General features: G+C 45.3%; 2 protein-coding genes across 4 annotated transcripts in view; one reads left to right on the top strand and one right to left on the bottom strand.

The window, feature by feature from the left end:
• Positions 1 to 11234, bottom strand: part of dsn1 (DSN1 component of MIS12 kinetochore complex) — a 34838-nt gene extending 23604 nt beyond the window's left edge. Inside the window, exons 1-2 of the mRNA XM_080216511.1 lie at positions 11141 to 11234; positions 2186 to 2225 (exon numbers count right to left, since the gene is read on the bottom strand). Of these exons, the coding sequence (XP_080072637.1) occupies positions 2186 to 2225; positions 11141 to 11172 (72 nt within the window). The 5' untranslated portion in view covers positions 11173 to 11234. The remainder of the gene's footprint in view (positions 1 to 2185; positions 2226 to 11140) is intronic.
• A 568-nt stretch (positions 11235 to 11802) lies between these two features.
• LOC145360991 (multivesicular body subunit 12A-like) overlaps positions 11803 to 21787 on the top strand; it is a 46526-nt gene continuing 36541 nt past the window's right edge. The window contains exon 1 of one of the 3 annotated variants that reach the window (XM_080216508.1): positions 11803 to 12088. The gene's annotated coding sequence lies outside the window, so the exon portion shown is untranslated. Of the gene's footprint in view, positions 12111 to 12198; positions 12302 to 21787 lie in introns of those variants that run through there. The other 2 variants (XM_080216506.1, XM_080216509.1) reach the window with 2 other exon arrangements.

Here is a 21787-nt window from a genome sequence, read left to right as displayed (position 1 = left end):
AGGAGCATGCACCTAACCAGCATGTCTTTCAGGCTGAAAGGGAAAACTGGAGCACCCAGAGGAAACCCATGCAGACACAGGGAGAACGTGCAAACACCACATAGACAATGACCCAAGCCAGAAATCGAATCTGGGTCCTTGGCGCTGAGAGACTGCAATGCTAACCACTATGCTACCGTGCCACCCTGTTTAGAAGATTATGGACCAAACATGGGTAATTGGAACTACCTGGGAGAGCACCATGGTCGGCAAGGAACGGTTGGGCCAAAGGGCTTGTTTTTGTGCTGTATTGGGCCAAATGCAGGGAATTGGGATTAGCTTAGGAGTTTTTTTTTACAAAAAAAAGTGTGGCATGAACAGGTTGGGCCAAAGGACCTGTTTCCATGCTGTAAACATCTATGACTCTGAGTGCAGGTACGGTACCTTAAAACTTGCAACCACAGGTACAAGCCTGCACCAGAGTTAGGCCCTTGGAGCAATGAACGCAGAACCCAGTTAATAGAAGACAAATGAAATTAAGCAAATACAATTACTTTTATTAAAATGCAAAAAAATGCATAAATAGGGGAAAAATAAGGCTGGGAAAGAAATTAATTAATAAGGTAAGGCCGACTTGCAGGCTGTGATGGGTTCAAAACATGAGTGTGCTGGTGAAGCTACCAGTGAACTGCAGATTCCTGTATCTGTGGAAACATGACCCATCAGCTACTTAAACCAATTTCAAGCACCAAGCAGAGTGGATCGTACTGGCTGATAGTCAAACTGAGAAGCCTTGACCGGCTTCATCTCAGCTGCGAGTTAAAATATCAATTCAGAAATTGCTTTGGAACGTTCTTGGAAAGCTGCACAGTACAGCGTGCAAAACATTCCCTCCCTCCCCCAAACTAGATGGAGCACTTTTAGTCACAGTTCGCCAGTCAAGAAGACGCTTCCCATATGCCGAGTTTGGGTTAGGGGGTTCTGTACAGGTCAAGCGGACTGAACCAAGTCAAGATGGATGGGGGTCAAGAGTCACTGGACCACTCAGGGAGACTGACCTGCAAATCTGTCAATTAGGGGCATCACGGTAGCACAATGGTTAGCGCTGCTCCTCAGAGTGCCAGGGACCCGGGTTCAATTCCCGGCTCGAGTCACTGTGTGGAGTCTGCACGTTCTCCCCGTGTTTGCGTGGGTTTCCTTCAGCTGCTCTGGTTTCGTCCCACTGTCCGAAAGACGTGCTGGTTAGGGTGCATTGACCTGAACAGGCACTGGAGTGTAGCCACTAGGGGAATTTCACAGTAACTTCATTGCAGTGTCAAAGAATGCCTTACCTGTGACTGATAAATAAACTTTAACTTTAGTGAGCGATCGTACCAACGTAGCATCGAGTCTAACTGTGTTGGAAGTTCTTTTACTCATTTGATAATTAAAACAGCTGAAAAGAGCTTATACAAAATGGCTGGTTTTTAAACAGCCGGATTTGAGACATTGCCTAACGCACCGTATAACGTAACGCTCCAGTATTGAAATGGTTTGCTAAAACATGTGTTGGCTGAAGCTGAAGCCAGGAAATAGATTATGCAGGGCCAAACGGAGAGAAGGGAGTCAGAGGTGAACCAGATCAGTGTGTGAGATTTACAAAACACATGCACCTTCCTTACTCTCCAGCAGACATCACAGAAGAGGATCTTCCCCCTAGCCTGGGGGCAAAGAAGCCAGTCTTAGCACTGGTCAGCCAAAATAAGGTTTTAGTCCAACCTATTTATTTGATAATATACTCACAAGCTTTCGGGTTAGTCCCTTCGTCAGGTGAACTCTCCATTCACCTGATGAAGGGACTAACCCGAAAGCTTGTGAGTATATTATCAAATAAACAGGTTGGACTAAAACCTGGTGTTGTCAGACTTTTCACTGTGTTTACGCCAGTCCAACACCGGCATACCCACATCACGGCCAAAATAAGCCAACTCAGGCAGTACCGAGCCTGGGATTGCCCTGCCCTCAAGATTGAAGAAACTTGCTGAGCCCACTGGAGAAAGTTGTGTATCACTTTCTGATCCTTTTATGCCATTGACCATCCCTTGCCCAGTTAAGCTTTACTGTTGAACCCTGACCCAGAATTGGAGGAGAAATGTTGTGATTGCATATTATCGTAAGTACAAAAACTCACCACAGAATTTTCCTTTTTTAAAAGCACAGTACTGACCTGATCTGGCAATGGTGAATTTTGATCGGAACACTGGAGTCTGAAACAGAAACAGTTCAAAAGTCATGGAGGTAAAGAAAGGAATATGTTCCCAGGAAATTAAAGTCAATCTTTTTGGCAACAGTTCACAAATATAAAACACTTTCTAACTACAAACCAGAATACAATTGCACAATAATACATTGTTAAAAATAACACCCGATAACACACAATATTAACAATAAACATGCCATTTTTAATACAACACAAGTCAATATAGCATAATTAACAGCTAGAATACATTGCAAGTTATCCACAACCCACCTTCCAAGGTTGCAAACAATGCACAACGAAAATAAACCAGCAAGCTAAAGTTAAAACTTTGAAGTTTGTTCGTTAATCACAAGTAAGGCTTACGTTAACACTTCAATGAAGTTACTGTGAAATTCCCTTAGTCGCACATTCCGGCACCTGTTCAGGTCAATGCACTCTAACCAACACATCTTTCAGAATTTGGGAGAAATGGGAGCACCCAGAGGAAACCCACACAGACATGGGGAGAACATGCGAACTCCACTGACAGTGACCCAAACCAGGAATTGAACCCAGGTCCCTGGCGCTGTGGGACAGCAGTGCTAACCACTGTGCCACCCTTAAAAATATAACAATACCAACAGCTAACACACCATCCTTCAACCAATCGGGAAGCAATTCCCTTATAATAAGAATGGGATTCATTGCAAGTTATCTACAACTTTCCAGGGCTTTGCCCTTTTTAAGTGAGACATTTCCTAAAAACAAGTCTGACATCCGCCCCACCCACCTCACTTAGAGAGAGAACTTGAATTTGTGCGTCTTGCAACCACGAGATTCCTAAAATGCTTTACAGCCAATGAATTACATTTGAAGTACAGTCACTGCTGTAATGCAGGAAATGCAACACCAGCAAGGTGCATCAATGGACTAAACAACCAGATCATGTGTTGCAGGCTGGGGAGATCACCTTTTGCCAGGACACATGGAGATTTTGCCTGCTCATCTTTGAACAGTGCTTTGGGATCTTTCAATTCACTCACAGGACGTGGGCGTCGCTGGCTGAGCCAGCACTTATTGCCCACCCCTAACTGCCCTTGTGGTGGTGGTGAGCTTTTTTTTTACAAGTTCATTTATTAGTCACATATAAGACTTACATTAACACTGCAATGAAGTTACTGTGAAATTCCCCTAGTTGCCACACATTACCGCCCGTTCGGCTCAATGCACCCTAACCAGCTCGTCTTTCAGACTGTGGGAGGAAACTGGAGCACCCGGAGGAAACCCATGCAGACATGGGGAGAACGTGCAAACTCCGCACAGACAGTGACCCACTGGGAATCAAATCTGGGTTCCTGAGGCTGTGAGGCAGCTGTGCTAACCACTGTGCTGCCAAATCACTGCAGTCCATGTGGTGTAGGTATACCCACAGTGCTGTTAGGGAAGTAGTTCCAGGATTTTGTACCCAGAGCGGAAGAAGTAGTTTAACTTTGCATCTTAATGATGACAGATTTAACAGCACAATATTTCTTTGCGCATGGAAGAGTAAGTTTAATTCATGCAATTAAATATCTAGAGCGGGATTGGAACCCAGAGCTAATGTTCCCTCTTTTTAAAATGCATGGACATTTAATGTTTTCTGCACAGCCACAAGCATGGCGACTTAAAGGGGTTAATTTATGCACGGTATGTAGAAGAATCTACAGGTTGCTATACAGCCAATAACTTTCCAACTCAGAGTCGAGACTGTTATTAATTTGACCAGAACACCACAATAAGCAGTGTTGTTTCCACATCACAATGTCATGGTATAAACACATTACCAAAACAAATTGCACAATCCAGTTTAATAATTAAGGGTTGATTATTAAAATTGCATGACAGTTTAATAAAGTCAGAGAGGTCTACAGCAAAGCAAAGGCCCTTCAGCTCATCACATCTGTATCGGTCAAAAGTAACACCTAACCATTTGGCCCATCGAGCCTGTGCGGGCAACAATTCCACTCAGGCCCTATTCCTGTACCTTAAGTATTTACACTTCTAATCCCCCTCACACAAAAGGCAATTTAGAATTTAGCATGGAAAATGGCCCAAGCCGGGAATCAAACCCAGGTCCCTGGCACTGTGAGGCAGTACTACCTGTGCCACCATGCCAACCTACCAACCCCATTTTCCAGCACCTGGTCCACAGCCTTATATGCGTTGGCAGTGCAAGTTCACATCTAGATACTTAAATGTTATGAGGGTCTCTGCCTCCACCACCCTTTCAGGCAGCAAGTCCCGGATTCCCACCATCTTCAGTGAAAAAACCTCACTTCCCCTCTAAATCTCCTGCCCCTCACCTAAAAGGTATGTCCCCTGGTCATTTATCCCTCCACCACGAGGAAAAGTTCCTTCCTGTCTATTCTGTGGCCCTCATAATTTTATACATTTCAATCTGGTCCCATCTCAGTCTCCTTTGCTCCAAAGGAAACAACCCCAATCTATCAAATCCTTCATATCTAAATCTCTCCAGCCCAGGCAACATCTCCTCTGTACTCTTTCCAGTGCTATCAAATCCCTCCTATCATGTGGATTCCAGAACTGCACACAATACTATAGCTCTGGCCAACTTTTTATATAATTCCAACATAACCTTCCTGCTCTTAAACTCTATGCCTCAGCTACTTAAGACAATTATACCATATGCCTTACCCACTTTATCCACCTTAAGGAGCCAGTGCATACCAAGGTCCCTCTGATCCTCAATGCTCCCATAAGAGCCATAGAAACAGCAGTAGGCCATTCGGTCCCTCAGGCCTGCTCCACCATTCAACAGGATCATGGCTGATCAAACATTCCTCATCCACTTTCCTGTCCTTTCCCCATAACCCTCGATTCCCTTACTGATCAAAAATCTATACATCTCGGCCTTAAATATACACAACTGCTCTGTGGCAAGGAGCTCCAAAGACTTACAACCCTCAGAAGAAATTCCTCCTAATCACAGTCTTAAATTGACATCCTGTTATTCTGAGGCTATGCCCTCTGGTCCCAAACTCTCCCACCAGGGGAAATAACCTCTCACATTTACCCTGCCAAACCCCTTCAGAATCTTGTTTCAATGAGTTTCTCATTCTTCTAAATTTGAATGAGTAAAATTCCAACCTCTTTACTCTTTCCTCATAAAACAATCGTCCATATTGGGGATCATCTTCTTGAATCTCCTCTGAACTTGGTCCTAAGGGGAGCAAGGCTGCTCACAGTACTCCAGATGTGGTCTCACCAATGCCTTGTACAGTTGTACTAAGACTTTCTTACTCTCATACTCCAACTCCCTTAAAGGCCAACCATTCCATTTGTTTCCTGATTACCTGCTGTGCCAACTTACTGTGTTTCATACCCCCAAGTCCCTTTGTGTTGCAGCTTTTCTCCATTTAAGTAGTACTGTTCTTTAGTTCTCCCATCCAAAATGAATATTTTCCCACATTATACTTCAATTGCTAAATTACTTAACCTCTCAATATCTCTTTGAAAACTGTTTGTATCCCTCTCGTAACTTGCCTTTCCACCTATTTTTGTGTCATCTGAAAATTTGTCTACAGTACATTTGCTTCCTTCCTCCAAATTGTTAATACACAATTGTAAATATTTGCAGTCCAGCACTAATCCCTGTGGAACCCCATATATCCACTCACTGTTTCCTGCCCATTAGCCAGTTCTCTATCCAGGCCAATATATTACTTCCATCACCTTAGGCTCTTATCTTTCGTGAGATACCTTCTCCAACGCCTTCTGGAAGTCCAAATACAACACATCTACTGGTTTCCTCCCTGGCCTCGCTCACCAACCTGGATACATTTCACTGGCCCTGAAGATTATCTCTGTATAAGCCTGCCAGACCACTCAGAACCTCCTCTGTCTCTGTTAATTTATTTAATTACATCACAGTCCTCGTCCCTGATTTCCATTTCCACATCCCCATGGCCTCTGGCCAGTGAACACTGATACTCCACACAAGTTACCACTGTGGTCCTTATGAGCCTAAATTTTAATCCTAAATAACTGACCCCATAAAAACAAAAGAAAAAAATTACAGCACAGAAACAGGCCCTTTGATTCCCCTAAGCCTGCACTAACCATGCTGCCAGACTGAACTAAAACCCCCTACCCTTCCGGGGATCATATCCCTCCATTCCCATCCTATTCACGTGTTTGTCAAGCTACCCCTTAAAAGTCACTACCATATCTGCTTCCACTACCTCCCCCAGTAATGAGTTCCAGGCACCACCACCCTGTGAAAAAAAACTTGCCCTCGCATCTTAAATCTATGCCCCCTAGTAATTGACTCTTCCATCCTGGGAAAAAGCTTCTGACTATCCACTTTGCCCATGCCCCTCAATCTTGTAGACTATCAGCTCAACCTCTGTCATTCCAATGAGAACAAACCAAGTTTCTCCAATCTCTCCTCATAGCTAATACCCTCTATACCAGGCAACATCCTGGTAAATCTTTTCTGTACTCTCTCTAAAGCCTCCACATCCTTCTGGTAGTATGGCAACCAGAATTGGACACTATATTCAAGTGTGGCCTAACTAAGGTTTATATAAAGCTGCAACATGAGTTGCCAATTTTTAAACTCAATGCCCCAGCCAATGAAGGCAAGCATGCCATATGCATTCTTGACTATCTTCTCTACCTGCGTTGCTGCTTTGTGACCTGTGTATCTAGACATCCAAATCCCTCTGCCTATCAATACTCTTAACCGTTCATACCATTTACTGCTTATTTCCTAACTTTATTAGACCTTCCAAAATGCATTACCTCACATTTGTCTGGATTAAACGCCAGCTGCCATCTCTTGCCCAAGTCTATAACCTATCTATATCCTGCTGTATCCTCCAAAGGTACTCATCGCTATCCATGCTCACCCCTTCCCAGAACTTCATGGTTGAATTTCTCCAGATACCCCAAGAACCCGACCAGGAAGAACCCAGATCTGCTTTTCTTCATCCTCATGGTTCTGTATATATGGTAGCACTGCTGCTCACAGTGCCAGGGACCCACCCAGGTTCAACTCTTGCCCTCGGTCACTGTCTGTGTGGAGTTTGCATATTCTCCCCGTGTCTGCATGGGTTTCCTCTAGGTGCTCTGGTTTCTGCCCACACCCCAAAAGATCTGTAGGTTAGCTGGATTGACCATGTTGAATTGCCCCTTAGTTTCCAAAGATGTACATGTTAAGGGGATTAGCGGGGTAAATATTTGGGGTTACAGCGATAGGGCAGGAGGATGGGCCTGGTTAAGCTGCTTTGCCAGGGGAGGGGAGGGAGAAATCTGTGCAGACTTGATGGGTCGAATGGCCTCTTTCTGCATTGTAGGAATTCTATGATTCTATACACTTAAGTTACTACTTATCATTTCACCCAATCGTCAATACTTCACCCTAGCATGATGCATCTGAAAATATTTCAACAAGATTGGAAATGAAATAGTTTACAGCACTACCAGGTATTCTTCTCTAATTCTGACAGATATGGTATGAAAATTCCACCATCAGTAATTTTTTATATTCGCTGCTCACAATGCAGTTCCTATACATTGAGACGACCAAACACAGAATGAGCGATCACTTCTCTTTTAAATCCCCAAGCAGAACCCCAAGCTTCGAGATATCTTTCTCCTATTCTGGTCTCTCTGTCCTTAACCTGCTGCAGGGTTCCAATGAAGCTCAACACAAGCTCAAGGAACAGCACCTCAGCATTTCAATTCCTTTGGTTTCCTCCCATAGTCCAAAAATGTGGATTAGGTTGATTGGCCATGCCAAATTGACGTTTGTGTGTGTGTGTGGGGTTAAGGAGCGTAAATATGTGGGGTTATGGAAATAGGGCCTGGGTGGGATTGTTGTCACTACAGACTTGATGGGCTGAATGCCTCCTCCTTTACTGTAGGATTCTATGGCATTGCCAAAGGGAGTGGGACAGTAAAGAAACAAGCTGTATCCAGAAGATGTATGAATGGCAAGATCCTGAATAGCTAGTGTCTGAAAGAGAGAAATTAACAAACTGGAGAGGACGTGCAGACTCCGCACAGTGACCCAAGCCGGGAATCGAACCCGAGTCCTTGGCGCTGTAAGGCAACAGCTCTAACTATTGTGCCAGCATGCCATTCCACTAAAAGTGTGGCATTATGAGGATGCACAGAATACTCTAGGATTTTATGGGTTTCATAGCAAGAGAATTGCATGGGTTTCCTCTGATGTGGTTTAAGTGCATTGACCTGAACAGGTGCCAGAGTATGGCAACTAGGGGAATTTCACAGTAACTTTATTGCAGTGTTGATGTAATCCTTACTTGTGACTAATAAATAAACAAAATAATAAAAAGAATTGGGTATAGGGATAGAGATGTTTTGTTGCAATTGGATAGGACATAGGTGAGGCCATACCTAAAGAATTGTCTGCAGTTCTGGTGTCCTTTTCTGTGGAAAGTTGTCCTTACGATAGAGGGAATACAGCTAAAGTTTACCAGGCTGATTCCTAGTATGGCATATGAGCAGTGACTAAATCGATTATATTCACTGGAGTTTAGCAGAACAAGAGGGGATCTCATCTAAACTTATAAAATTCTAACAGGGTTAGACAGGAAAGATTCAGAAAGGATGTTCCCAATGGGGGGGGGTCCAGAACTAGGGGGTCACAGTTTGAGGATAAGGGGTAAACCTTTTAGAACTGAGATGAAGAGAAATTTCTTCACCCAGAGCATGGTGAATGTGTGGAATTCACTACCACAAAGTCAGAGGCCTAAAACATTGTGTGATTTAAAGAAGAAATTTGCTATAGCTCTTGGGGCTAAATGGATCAAGGGAGATGGGGAGGGGATCAGGACATAGAAATTGATGATCAGCCACAATCAAAATGAATGGTGGAGCAGGCTCAAAGGGCCTACTCCTGCTTCGAGGTTCCGCTATTTCCCTTTTGCCACTAACACTCCTCAGTCCCTAATGGCCCTGCTTCTGTATGTCCACGGCATCTTTCTCAATCTCTCCTTAACCCAGACTAGGGGACAGCACAGTGATTAGTACTGCCAGGGTTCAATTCCCAATTTGGGCACTGCCTGTGCAGAATCTGCATGCCCCCCAGTATGAGTGGGTTTCCTCCAGGTCTTCCAGTTTCTTCCCACCGTCCGAAAGATGTGCTGGTTAGGTGCATTAGCCGTGCTAAATTCTCCAGTGTACCCAAACAGGCGACTAGGGGATTTTCACAGTAACTTCATTGCAGTGTTAATGTAAGATGACTTGTGACACTAATAAATAAACATTAAATTGCTTAATATCCATGATATAGAACATAGAACACTACAGCACAAACAGGCCCTTCGGCCCACAAGTTGCGCCGATCATATCCATACCTACCAGGCCACAGAACTATCTATAACTCCCAATCCCATTAAATCCCATGTACTCATCCAGAAGTCTTTTAAAAGACCCCAGCGAGTTTGCCTCTACCATCGCCGACGGCGGCCAATTCCACTCACTCACCACCCTCCGAGTGAAAAACTTACCCCTAACATCTCCTCTGTACCTGTTCCCCAGCACCTTAAACCTGTGTCCTCCCTTAGCGACCATTTCAGCCCTGGGAAATAGCCTCTGAGAATCCACCCCATCTATCCCTCTCAATATTTTATAAACCTCCATCAGGTCACCTCTCAACCTTCGTCTCTCTAGAGAGTAGAGACCTAGCTCCCTCAACCTATCTTCATAGGCATGCCTTCCAATCCAAACAACATCCTTGTAACTCTCCTCTGCACCCTCTCAATAGGTTCCACATCCTGCCTGTAGTAAGGTGACCAGAACTGCGCACAGTACTCCAAGTGGGTCTGACAAGGGTCCTATAAAGTTGCAGCATTACCTCCCAACTCCTAAACTCAATCCCTCGATTAACGAAGGCTAGCACACCACATGCCTTCTTGACCTCATCCTGTGAGGCCGATTTAAGAGTCCTGTGGACCCAGACCCCAAAGTCCTTCTGCTCCTCAACACTGCTAAGAGTCCTACCCTTGATATTATACTCCTTCATCCCACTGGACCTGCCAAAATGGACTACTACACATTTATCTGCGTTGAAGTCCATCTGCCACTTCTCCACCCAGTCCTGCATCCTATGTCACACTGCAACTTCTGACATCCCTCCAGACTATCCACAACACCACAAAACCTTTGTGTCGTCACCGAACTTACTAACCCATCCCTCCACTTCCTCATCCAGGTCATTTATGAGGATGACAAACAGCAAGGGTCCTAAGACAGATCCTTGGGGCACTCCACAGGTGACCGACCTCCATGCAGAAAAAGACCCATCCACAACCACACTCTGCCTTCTGCAGGCAAGCCAGTTCTGGATCCACAAGGCCAAAGCCCCTTGGATCCCATGCTTTGTCACCTTCTCAAGAAATTTAACATATTTGTTAATCTCTCCTTAGCGCACACAATTCCATCGGCCCATCGCCCCATACATAATCCATCATATTTCAGATGCTAAAACATTAACTATTGTTTCTGTTGCCACTAATACTGCCAGACTTGCTGAGTTAATCCAGCATTTTGTGTTTTTATTTGAGATTTCCACCACATTTTACTTTATCTCCCCGCATGTCCGCGGACATTCCCTCTTCCACTTTCTTCCATCGGGAAAAGATACAAAAGTCTGAGTAACCGACTCAAGAACGGCTCATGACATTAATAAATAAACTTTTAACTTGAAAACAAAGTCAACACAAGAGCAATGCCTTAAAATGCACAGGACCTGGCTCCCCTCCAGCCCCCTCCCATTCTCCTCACTTCAATCTACCATTGTCTTCTCTAACTCCCTCACACAGCCGTCAGTTTATCTACAGAACAACACTCAGGCTCCACCTGCGGGTCCATAAGCAGCCTACGTGCTGGCTGCCCCCAGTACAAAACACTCACCGTTTGCTGACAGCCTCTCCCTCCGCCGCCATTTTCGCCGCCCTTTCCCGCCCACCGCTCGAAACGCGAGAGGGATCATGGGAGCACCGCAAAGACCACCGGGAATTGTAGGAAGCAGGCAGGGTCACTCGCGATAACTGCGCAAGCGTAGGTAAACCCCGCCCCTTCCCCATCTCCCCATCCCTTTTCCAATCCCCCGCCCCCTTTTCCAAAATCCCCGCCCCCTTTCCCCTTCTCCCCACCTCTTCCCCCCCTCCCAGCCCCCTTTCTTCTCTTCCCGCCCCTTTCCCCCTTCCCCTTTCCCGCTACCCTTCCCCTTTCTCTCTCCCCACCTCCTTTCTTCCTCCTGCCTCCTTTCCTCATCCACCCGCCCCATTTCCTCATCCCCCGCCCCCTTCCCCCCTCTCCCGCCCCTTTTCCTCAAACCTGCCCCCTTCCCCCCTCCCGCCCAGTTTCCCATCTCCCCGCCCCTTTTCCCCCCCTGCCCCTTTTCCCCCCCTGCCCCTTTTCCCCCCCCTGCCCTTTTCCCCCCCCTGCCCTTTTCCCCCCCTGCCCCCCCGCCCTTTTCCCCCCCCTGCCCCCCCGCCCTTTTCCCCCCCGCCCCTTTTCCCCCCCGCCCCTTTTCCCCTCTCTGCCTCCCTTCCTTTGCCGGCTCCGCGCGCCCAACCGCCAGCAACGGCCGTTCTCAGGCTGAGGTGAGGTCATGGATGTTCGGAGACATCCGGAAAGAGCCGAACGGACCCGGCGGCAGCTCGGCGACAGTTCGGGCGTTTCCGGACAAGATCCGAAAGCAGCTCGGCGAATGTTCGGGCGTTTCCGAAAAGAGCCGAACTGACACGACGGTAGCTCGGCAACAGTTCGGGCGTTTCCGGACAAGAGCCGAAGGTAGCTTGGCGAAAGTTCCGACGGCGGCGCCGAGGCCAAGTCGCTCCGAGGAGAGTCTCTCAGGTAAAACGTGCCGCCGAGTGGGGTAGGTGGTGATTTCTTTTTAGGGGTGGTGGATGTGTGTGTGGAGATTTTGGGAAAGGTGTTGAGGGGAGAGAGTGTGAGGTGAAGCCAGCAAGCCTGGGATATTCGCGAGTGGGTGAAGCTTACCTGGGCAGAGGCAGCCGCCCAGGTGAGTGAGTGTCTCAGGTTGAAGGTGCCGCCTGAGTGAACCAGGTGAGTGTGGCCTGTCTGGTCTCAGAGCAAACTCTCAGCACTGGAAACACTTTGTAAAGACCTGATTAAACAAGGCAACCTCATTGACGCTCTGAACCAGCCCTCAAACGTGTGAATTTATTGGGGGAAGTTTTCCGCTTATCATAAAAATCACAGCGCAGAAAGAGGCCATTCAGCCTATCGAAGTTGGGCGGCACGGTTAGCACTGCTGCTTCACAGCTCCAGGGACCTGGGTTCGATTCCCTGCTTGGGTCACTGTCTGTGTGTAGTTTGCACGTTCTCCCTGTGTCTGCGTGTGTTTCCTCTGGTGCTCCAGTTTCTTCCCACAGTCCAAAGATGTGCCGGTTAGGTTAATTGGCCATGCTAAAAATTGCCCTTAGTGTCCTGAGATGCGTAGGTTGAAGAGATTAGTGGGTAATTATGTAGGATATGGGGGTAGAGCCTAGGTGGGATTGTGGTTGGTGCAAACTCGATGGGCCAAATGGCCTTTTCTGTACTGTAGGATTTCTATGAACCACAATCCCACCCAGACCCTATCACCATAGCATTATGTATTTACCCTGCTAAGCCTCCCGGACACTGAGGAACAACTTAGCATAGCCGATGAACCTAACCTGCACATCTTTGGACACTAAGGGGTCATTTAGCATGGCCAGTCCACCTAACCTGACATCTGTGAACATTAAGAAGCAAGTTAGCATGGTCAATCCACCTAAGCTGCACATCTTTGGACTGTGGGAGGAAACCCACGCAGACACGGGGAGAACACACAGACTCCACAGCAACAGTTACCCAAGGGTCGGAATCAAACGCACATCCCTGGCACTGTGAGGCAGTAGTGCTAACCACTGCGCCACGTGATGCACGAAACTTTTACACCTTTTTTTAACAAAATATTCTTTCTTGTCTCTTCTAACTTTAAGTCCTCATGATAGCAGGGGTCAGGTTCAGAGGTGTCTCGATATGTGTGGCCTCTGGCAAAGATCTTGGTTTCCCCCACCCACTGTTCTGCATGATGATCTTGTCTTTTGGAGGCTCATTCACTTGTTCATCAGTGATAGGTTTGATATTGTCACATGTATTGGAATACAATGTTGTTTCTTATGTGCCGTACAGACAAAGCATACTGTTCATAGAGTAGAATCATAGAAACCCCACAGTGCAAAAAGTGGCTATTCGGCCCATCAAGTCTGCACCAACAACAATCCCACCCAGGCCCCATCGCCACACATTTTTACCTGCTAACCTATGCATCCCAGGACACTAAGGGATGATTTATCATGGCCAATCCACCTAACCCACGTATCTTTGGACTGTGGGAGGAAACCCACGCAGACATTGGGAGAATGTGCAAACTCCACACAGACAATAACACGATCCAGGAATCGGGTCCCTGAAGCTGTGAAGTGGCAGTGTTAACCACTGTGCTACCGTGCTGCCCCTAGTACATAGGGGAGAAGGAAAAAAAGAGGGTGCTGAATATAGTGTTACGTCATAGTGTGTAGAGAAAGATCAACTTAATATAAGGTAGATCCATTCAAAAGTCTGATGGCAGCAGGAGAGAAGCCATTCTTGAGTCAATTGTCTTGTGACCTCAGATTTTTGTATCTTTTTCCCAATGGAAGAAGATGGAAGAGGGTATGTCCAGGGTGTATGGGATTCTTGATTATACTGGCTGCTTTTGTGAGGCATTTGGAAGTGTGGATGGAAGGCTGGTTTACGTGATGAACTGGGCTACATTCACATTTCTTTGTAGTTTCTTGCAGTCTTGGTCAGGACAGGAGCCATACCAAGCTGTGATACATCTGGAAAGGATGCTTTCTATGGTGCATCTGTAAAAATTGGTGAAAGTCTTGACCTCTGTCCTATGCCACCTTGACACATTCCACATAAATGAACCGTGTCCAGTCTATTAACTCCATCAATCATTTTCTCCTCTGCTTCCCTTTCCAATGTTTCTTTACCATCGTTGTCCCTGGCACTATTTCAGCCTTAGTTGGAATATTGTGTCCAGTTCTGGTCATCAGACTTTAGGAAGGATGTGAAGGCATTGGAGAGAGTTCAGAAAATAATCAAGAGAGAGCTTCCAGGGTTGAGGCGCTTCAGTTATGAAGATAGATTGGAGAAAATAAGACTGTTTTCCTTGAAGCAAAGAGGCTGAGAGGAGATTTGGTAGGGATATTCAAAATTGCAAGCGAGTAGACAGTTCCTACTCATGAAGGAATTGTGAGCAGATTTAAAATAAGTGACAAAAGAAGCAAAAAACTCTTTTGCCTCTTTCACACTGAGTGGTTAAGGCCTAGAATGCACTGCTTGAGAGCATGGTGGAGGTAGATTCAGTTTGAAAAGGGAAAAAATGTGCAGGGCTATAGAAGAAGGCACTAAAAGAATTGTTCATTTAGAAAGTTGGTGAAGACACGATGGGTCAAATGGCCTCCTTCTGCACAGCAACAATCCTGTGATTTCCAGCACTTCCTCGTTAGTTTTTTTTGTCTGTATTATATCCTTCTACATATCCACATCCACAATCAGCTTTTTGATATTTGCTTTGTTTGCTGCCCATATCTGTGAGGATGCAACATAGGTGACAAAATGTAGCCCCCTGATGTTCTTATCCTAACATTCAAGTTTAGTTTCTTTGACATTAACCCCTCCTTCATTCTGAAAAGGCTGCCTTGTCCACCTCAAAGTTACTCTGGCTGTCTTTAGAGTGGATTACTTGACAAAAACGGGCAATCTGAGTCACCATCACCCCCTACTAAACTAACAGTGGTAGCGATGAAAAGAAGCCCTTGTTTTCAGCCACTGCATTGCTAGGAATTGTTCCAGGAAGTGCCTGGCCTAATTTAAATTGTTTATTACTGACAACAGGTAATATGCAAAGTAATAAATAGCGATGTATTACACACTAACTGTGTGAAAATATTGGCGAGAGGATGGGAGTTAAGAAATGGGAAATGTGTTAACTGGTCAGCACAGAAACAAAGATTGTAAAATTTATGGATTTAAGTTAGCTGAGGACGCTGGGAACACAGGTTAGAAACCACATGTACTAGCAAACTGAAACTCTAATTATAGCAGATCAGAATGAAATTTGTGCTTGCATCTTTAAGAACAGGAGTACTAATCGAGCAAAACTACAAGACATTGCTTGATGAAAGCTGTAGTGTTTACTATCTCAACCACTGAGGCAAATGACAGATACATTTAAGGATTTGATTTGATCTATTATTGTCACATGTATTAGCGTACAGTGAAAAGTATTGTTTCCTGCGTGCTATACAGACAAAGCATACCGTTGAAAGAGGAGGAAATGAGAGTGCAGAATGTAGTATTGCACTCATAGCTAGAGTGTAGAGAAAGATCAAGTAAGAGATTGAATTAAAGCATTGTTAGAGAGTTAGAACAACATTCTAACAAGAATTAGAATGAAGTTTTAGAAACCATGGAACAGGAGTAAAAGATAGAATTAGAAGGTATGTTGGGCACGGCTTGCAATAAGTTGTCTTGCTCCAGCACCATAAATAAGTATTTTGGGGACAGAGGAATGGAAAGTTATGTTGTTAGGCTGAGAGAAAATAGATTTGATAGGAGCTTATGTCGAGCATAACTAGCAGCATTAGCCAATTGGACCAAACGGCCTTGTTGTGCTAACCTTTGTCTGCAACTAGCACAGAGAAAACATAAGATGGAATTTTTTCAGCTCTTCCCACCTTTGGGATATAGTCATGCCAAAAGTTATAGACAATTTAGCCAAAACTAATAGCCCACTGTCAGTACATGTCTATGCAGAAGATTATTTTTTTAAAGTTAGATTTAGATATGTATAAATGCTAACAAATCAATCAACTTTGGTCCTTAGAAAATGTTGATTTCCTCCTTTCCCTTGTATGGTGGCAAATTTCCAGCAATCCAATATTTCCTCTGAATTTTGTTAATCTATAGACATTGAAGTCACCCTCATTGCATCTAGTTTAAATTAATCCTAGTTGCTCGTTTCTGCTAACTGCCCCAACATTTCTATTTCCCATATGGTAAAATGCAGAGTAGCATTTTAGTGGCATTTTAGCCAGCACAGTGGCACATCGTTACCACTGCTGCTTCACAAGGCCAGGGACCCAGGTTCAATTCCCAGCTTGGGTCACTATCTGTGTGGGATTTGTGCATTCTCCCCATGTCTGTGAGTTTCTTCTTGGTGCTCCGGTTTCCCCTCTCACTTCAGTGATGTGCAGGTTAGGTGGATTGGTCGTGCTAAATTGCCCCATGGTGTCAGGGAGACTAGTTAGGGTAAATGCATAGGGTTATGGGATAGGGCCTGGATAGGACTGTGGTCAGTGCAGACTCAATGGGCCGAATGGCCTCCTCCTGCACTGTAGAATTCTATGGATTTTATGAAACCGGAGCATCTGGCAGGTAAGTACATTTCATGCGCCAATGCAGACTCAAAGGGCCTCTTCTGCACTGTAATATTCTGTGATTGGACCGTGGGGATGGGTGGAGGGGCAGCATTGCGAGGGTCCCAGGCTGGTCAGCAATCTAGCTGGCCAGAAAATTACAGGCTGACAGTTCAGGGCCATGAACATGCACAGAGTTCTGGAACTGTCAAGCTCTGACGTGAATAAGCCTTCTCCCTCCTCCCCCTCCACCGCTTCTCACCCTCCCCCCTCGCACCCACCTTGCTCCTCTCCTCTGAGCTTTTAATAATATTCACGATTGTGACCTCTGCAGTGCACAGTGTGGGAGATTCGAGTCTGAATCCCACTGAAAAAACAATTGTGATTTACACCATATTTCCCACCAATTCAGCACTTAGAATTTTTTTGGGAGGATTGCCCACATGATGTCTGCAAAATGGATAAACCTCAAGTCAGTCTGGGGATGAGTCATTCCTTCCAGTCCCTCAAGTGGATACAAGGGAAAGAAACTTTCACTTAGTTCAGTGTTAATTCAATCCTTCAACAAGAGCTGCACAATCATACAGATAAAGACTGGTTTGAAAGCTAATTGTAGATTAAGTGTGTTGTGTATCACCTGAAACCCTGTATTGTTATTCAATAGAAACATTATGAATGGCAATAAGCCAGGGTTTCGTAACATTGACAGTATGCTTGGGTTTTGTAAATTTTCTTACAGTTCCTGTGACAGATCAATTCACAGTCCTCTGTTTCAACTTTGAGTTGGGGACAAAATTGGAAAGTGTCCACGGAAAGATTGAATGGCTTTTTCATTTTCCATGCTTATTTATTTATCCTTTTAAAACAAATTCTGGCAATGAATTAAAAGTTGTAGTTTTTTTTAACTGGTTAAGGGTGGCACAGTGGTTAGCACGGCTGCCTCACAGCGGCAGGGACCCTGGTTCAATTCCCCGCTTGGGTCACTGTGTGGAGTTTGCACGTTCTCCCGTGTCTGTGTGAGTTTCCTCTGGATGCTCCGGTTTCCTCCCACAGTCTGAAAGACGTGCTGGTTAGGTGCATTGACCCAAACAGGTGCTAGAGTGTGCCAACTAGGGGAATTTCACAGTAACTTCATTGCAGTGTTAATGTAAGCCTTACTTGTGACTAATAATAAGTACACTTTAAACTTTTTTAAAGACCTGGGTTTGATTCCAGCCTTGGGTGACTGTGTGGACTTTGCATGTTCTCTCTTTGTCTGCATCAGTTTCCTCCCACAGTCCAAAAATGTGTAGGTTAGCTGGATTGGCCCCTCAAATATCCCAAAAAGTGTAGGTTAGAGAGATAGTGGGGTAAATGCATGGAGTTAGTGGATAGGGTAGAAGCTGTAAAGCTGGGTAAGATGCTCTGTGGGAGAGTCAGTGCAGACTCAGTGGTCTCCTTCCGCACTGTAGGGAATCTATGATTCTGTGTTTGTGAGGAAAGACTGAAAAAATTTTCTCTTTAGCTTTGAGAGGTGGCAAATGACAGGATTATCAACAGAAGTGGACCAGATGTCATCTAACTGGGATAGAAGTTAGTTAAGAGCACTTTTTAAAAGTTTGCCAAGATTCCAGAACAAGTGGTCTTGGGTTAAAATGATCAAAAGGAAGATTTAGTGCAGCTGTCATGAAAGAAAGAAAGAATGATCAGCACAAGGGGTGCATTTTCAGGTAGGGGCTAATGATGGTTAACATTTTAGATTCATACAACAGATGAGATGGGGGAGAAAACTGTGTTGTAGCACAGAAGGTAATCTATAGTGAAGGACAAAGATGGACTAAATGGTTTCCTACATATGTTGTTACATTCAGGCCACTCAGTCTATTATTTTCATTCAACAGGATTTGCAAACTTTTCATTGTCCATTAAGCTATAGCACTCATAGAATTTGCTACAGCTTTTGACCGTAAGTGCTTAGACCAGATAGCAGCAGCCAGAGACTTTGATATTCAACCCTGGCTTCAAGAGAACAAGTATAGAGTTCCGTCCAGTTTTGTTGCTGCTGTCAGAAGATGTGAAGGCTGTAACTTGAGGCACCACAACAAGAATTCGCTAGAAGAATGAGAGCGGTGCTGTTACTGCCATGTCACTATAGAGGATGCATAGTGGTGCAGTGGTTAGCACTGCTGCTTCACAGCGCCAGGGACCCGGTTCGATTCCTGGCATGGGTCACTGTCTGTCTGGAGTCTGCATGTTCTCCCCATGTCTGTGTGGGTTTCCTCTGGGTGCTTCTGGTTTCCTCTCACAGTCCGAAGACATTTGGATGCATTAGCCGTGCTAAATTCTCCCTCAGTGTACCTGAACAGGCACCAGAGTGTGGTGACCAGGGAATTTTCACAGTAACTTCATTACAGTGTTAATGTAAGCCTTACTTGTGACTAATAAATAAATGTTAAAAACTTTAGGATATCACTGTTGGGTGGATATTACCCTGCACTGTGTTTCATAGAACCCCTACAGGTCATTTGGCCCATTCAGTCTGCATTGACTGACAGAGAGACTTACACAGGCCGTCTTTCATTATGCCACCTATTTACCCTGTTAACCTCCCTTAGTAATTTACCATGGCCAGTCCACCTAATCTGTATATCTTTGACTGTTGGAGGAAACTGGAGCGCCCAGAGGAAACCCATGCAGTCACTGGGGGAACGTGAAAATTCCACACAGAGCCAAGGCCAGGATCGCCTTGGTGTTCAGTTTTGGTCGCCGCACTTAAACAAGGATATTTTGGCCTTGGAGGGAGTGCAGAGGAGGTTCACTAGGCTGATACCGGAGTTGAGGGGGTTGAGCTATGAGGAGAGGCTGAATAAACTAGGCTTGTACTCGTTAGAGTTTAGAAGAATGAGGGGAGATCTCATTGAGACGTATAAGATCATGAATGGGATGGATAGGATAGAGGTGGAGAGGCTCTTCCCACTCAAAGGACAGTAGGACTAGGGGGCACAGCCTCAAGATAAGTGGGGGGGGGGGTGCAGTTTAGTACGGCGCTGAGGAGGAACTTCTTCACTCAAAGGGTGGTGAATCTCTGGAATTCTCTGCCTATTGAAGTGGTGGAGGCTGCCTCACTAAATATATTTAAGACGCAGGTAGATAGGCTTTTGATAGGCAAGGGGATTAGACGTTATGGGGAGAAGGCGGGAAAGTGGAACTGAGCCACGTCAGATCAGCCATGATCTTATTGAATGGCGGGGCAGGCTCGAAGGGCTAGATGGCCTACTCCTGCTCCTATTTCTTATGTTCTTATGAACCCAGGTCTCTGGTGCTGGGAGGCAGCAGTGCTAATCACTGTGCCACTGTGCCGTCGTTTTGTTGTCCTTTGGTATTCTGCATTGGATTCAGGCAGGAAGTGTATATCAAGGAAATGTTTGTGTCACTGGGATATTGCCAAGCACTTAAAGCTAATAATTATGAAATGAAATTTATTTTGCAGACTAATGCAACAAACAGTAAATTAGCAACCAGTTAATCTCATTTTACTGGTGTTTGATGAGCAATGAATGAGATTCCAGTTCCCTTCTTACTGCATCCAGGTGCAGATATCAAAAGATTAAGACAATCCTGTCTGTTGCTTATGACTAAAGACAAGCTTGCAGAGAGAGAGTGCAAGTGAGATGAGAGGTGTGTGGATTAGAGGCAGCGGGTAGCCAGAACTGATAACGAAAAGGAACAAACAGTTGAAAGATTGCTTCCAACCCCTGTTTTAATTTGTCCAGCTGGCTGCTCTGTAAAAGCAGGAAGCAGGTGCCAGAACCTCCTCTTGTGCCAAAATAATTAAGGGAGCTTCTGTTCTAGCACATTGGGTCACCTGCTTTCTTCCTGAAAGTGGTTTGAACTGCCTCGTTACTGCGTGCTATGTAGCCAGAGGAAGTTGGCGCTTGGAAGGGAGAAGATGGCAGTGAACATCGGAAGGCTTTACTTCTGACCTGGCGTTTTCCAACTGAGATAGTTGGCTGGCAATTAGGAGCAGGGGCTGTGGATGAATTCCATCCCCTTACCCTTACACCCCACTTTCAGCCCCAGTGTTATGGGGCAGAGCCTTGTTCCTAGTATCCCAGTTGGTTTAGGCTAATTTAAAGTAGATATGATAGGGCGGCACAATGGTTAGCCCTGCCTCAGCTCCTGGGACCTGGGTTTGATTCCTACCTCGAGTTACTGTCTGTATGGAGTCCGTAAGTTATCCTTGTGTCTGCGTGTGTTTCCTCCGGGTGCTCCGGTTTCCTCCCACAGTCCAAAAGACGTGCTGGTTAGGTGCATTGGCTATGTTAACGGGCACTAGAGTGTGTTGGCTAGGGGATTTTCACTTAATTGCAGTGTTAATGTAAGCCTACTTGTGACACTAATAAATAAACTTTAAAAATATTGATCCTGGAAACTTTCTTGATGTAGGACTGGTCATTGTGGCTGGGCAGTGCATTTCCCAGTTGACTCTGTGAGGTGTGTCTTTTCCGAAACTACAGGGTGTCTGTCTGTGTGTGTGTTTGTGTGTATGTGTGTGTCTGCAACTGTTTAATACAATTGCCTTCATTGCAGACGGTAATACCACTGCTGACTGGTTTTATTACAGTGGAAGTTTTGTCACGCAATGAGTGCAGTCTGTATCAAGGCAGCAACTCATTGCAAAGCTGTGATGACTAATAAACTAGTGGATTGAGCCCAGAAGGCTTGTCAACATTCCCTCAACTGTGCGATGTTCCATTACCTTGGAAACAGCAGCCACTGCAGCTGCTCTGTCCACATTGTGCACCCACAGTATTATCATTTCTGTTCATTTCATTTCATAACTCTCATCATTTCATCAATTTTGGCCATAGGTGATGCAGTAGCTCGTGATTGAAAGGCCAGTGGTATCGCTGTTTATTTCACTGAATGTCACAGATGAAAGGGATGGATAAGGTAGAGGTGCAGAGGTTCTTCCCGCTCAGAAAGGACAGCAGGACTAGAGGGCACAGCCTCAAGATAAGGAGGGGGGGGGGGCAGTTTAGAACAGAGTTGAGGAGGAACTTCTTCACTCAAAGGGTGGTGAATCTCTGGAATTCTCTGCCTGTTGAAGTGG

This window comes from Carcharhinus amblyrhynchos, chromosome 33, assembly GCF_965287045.1.
Source record: "Carcharhinus amblyrhynchos chromosome 33, sCarAmb.v2.hapA, whole genome shotgun sequence".
Lineage (NCBI taxonomy): Eukaryota > Metazoa > Chordata > Chondrichthyes > Carcharhiniformes > Carcharhinidae > Carcharhinus > Carcharhinus amblyrhynchos.
The sequence above is the reverse complement of the archived record's forward strand: the minus strand, read 5'-3'. Positions and strand labels throughout refer to the sequence as shown.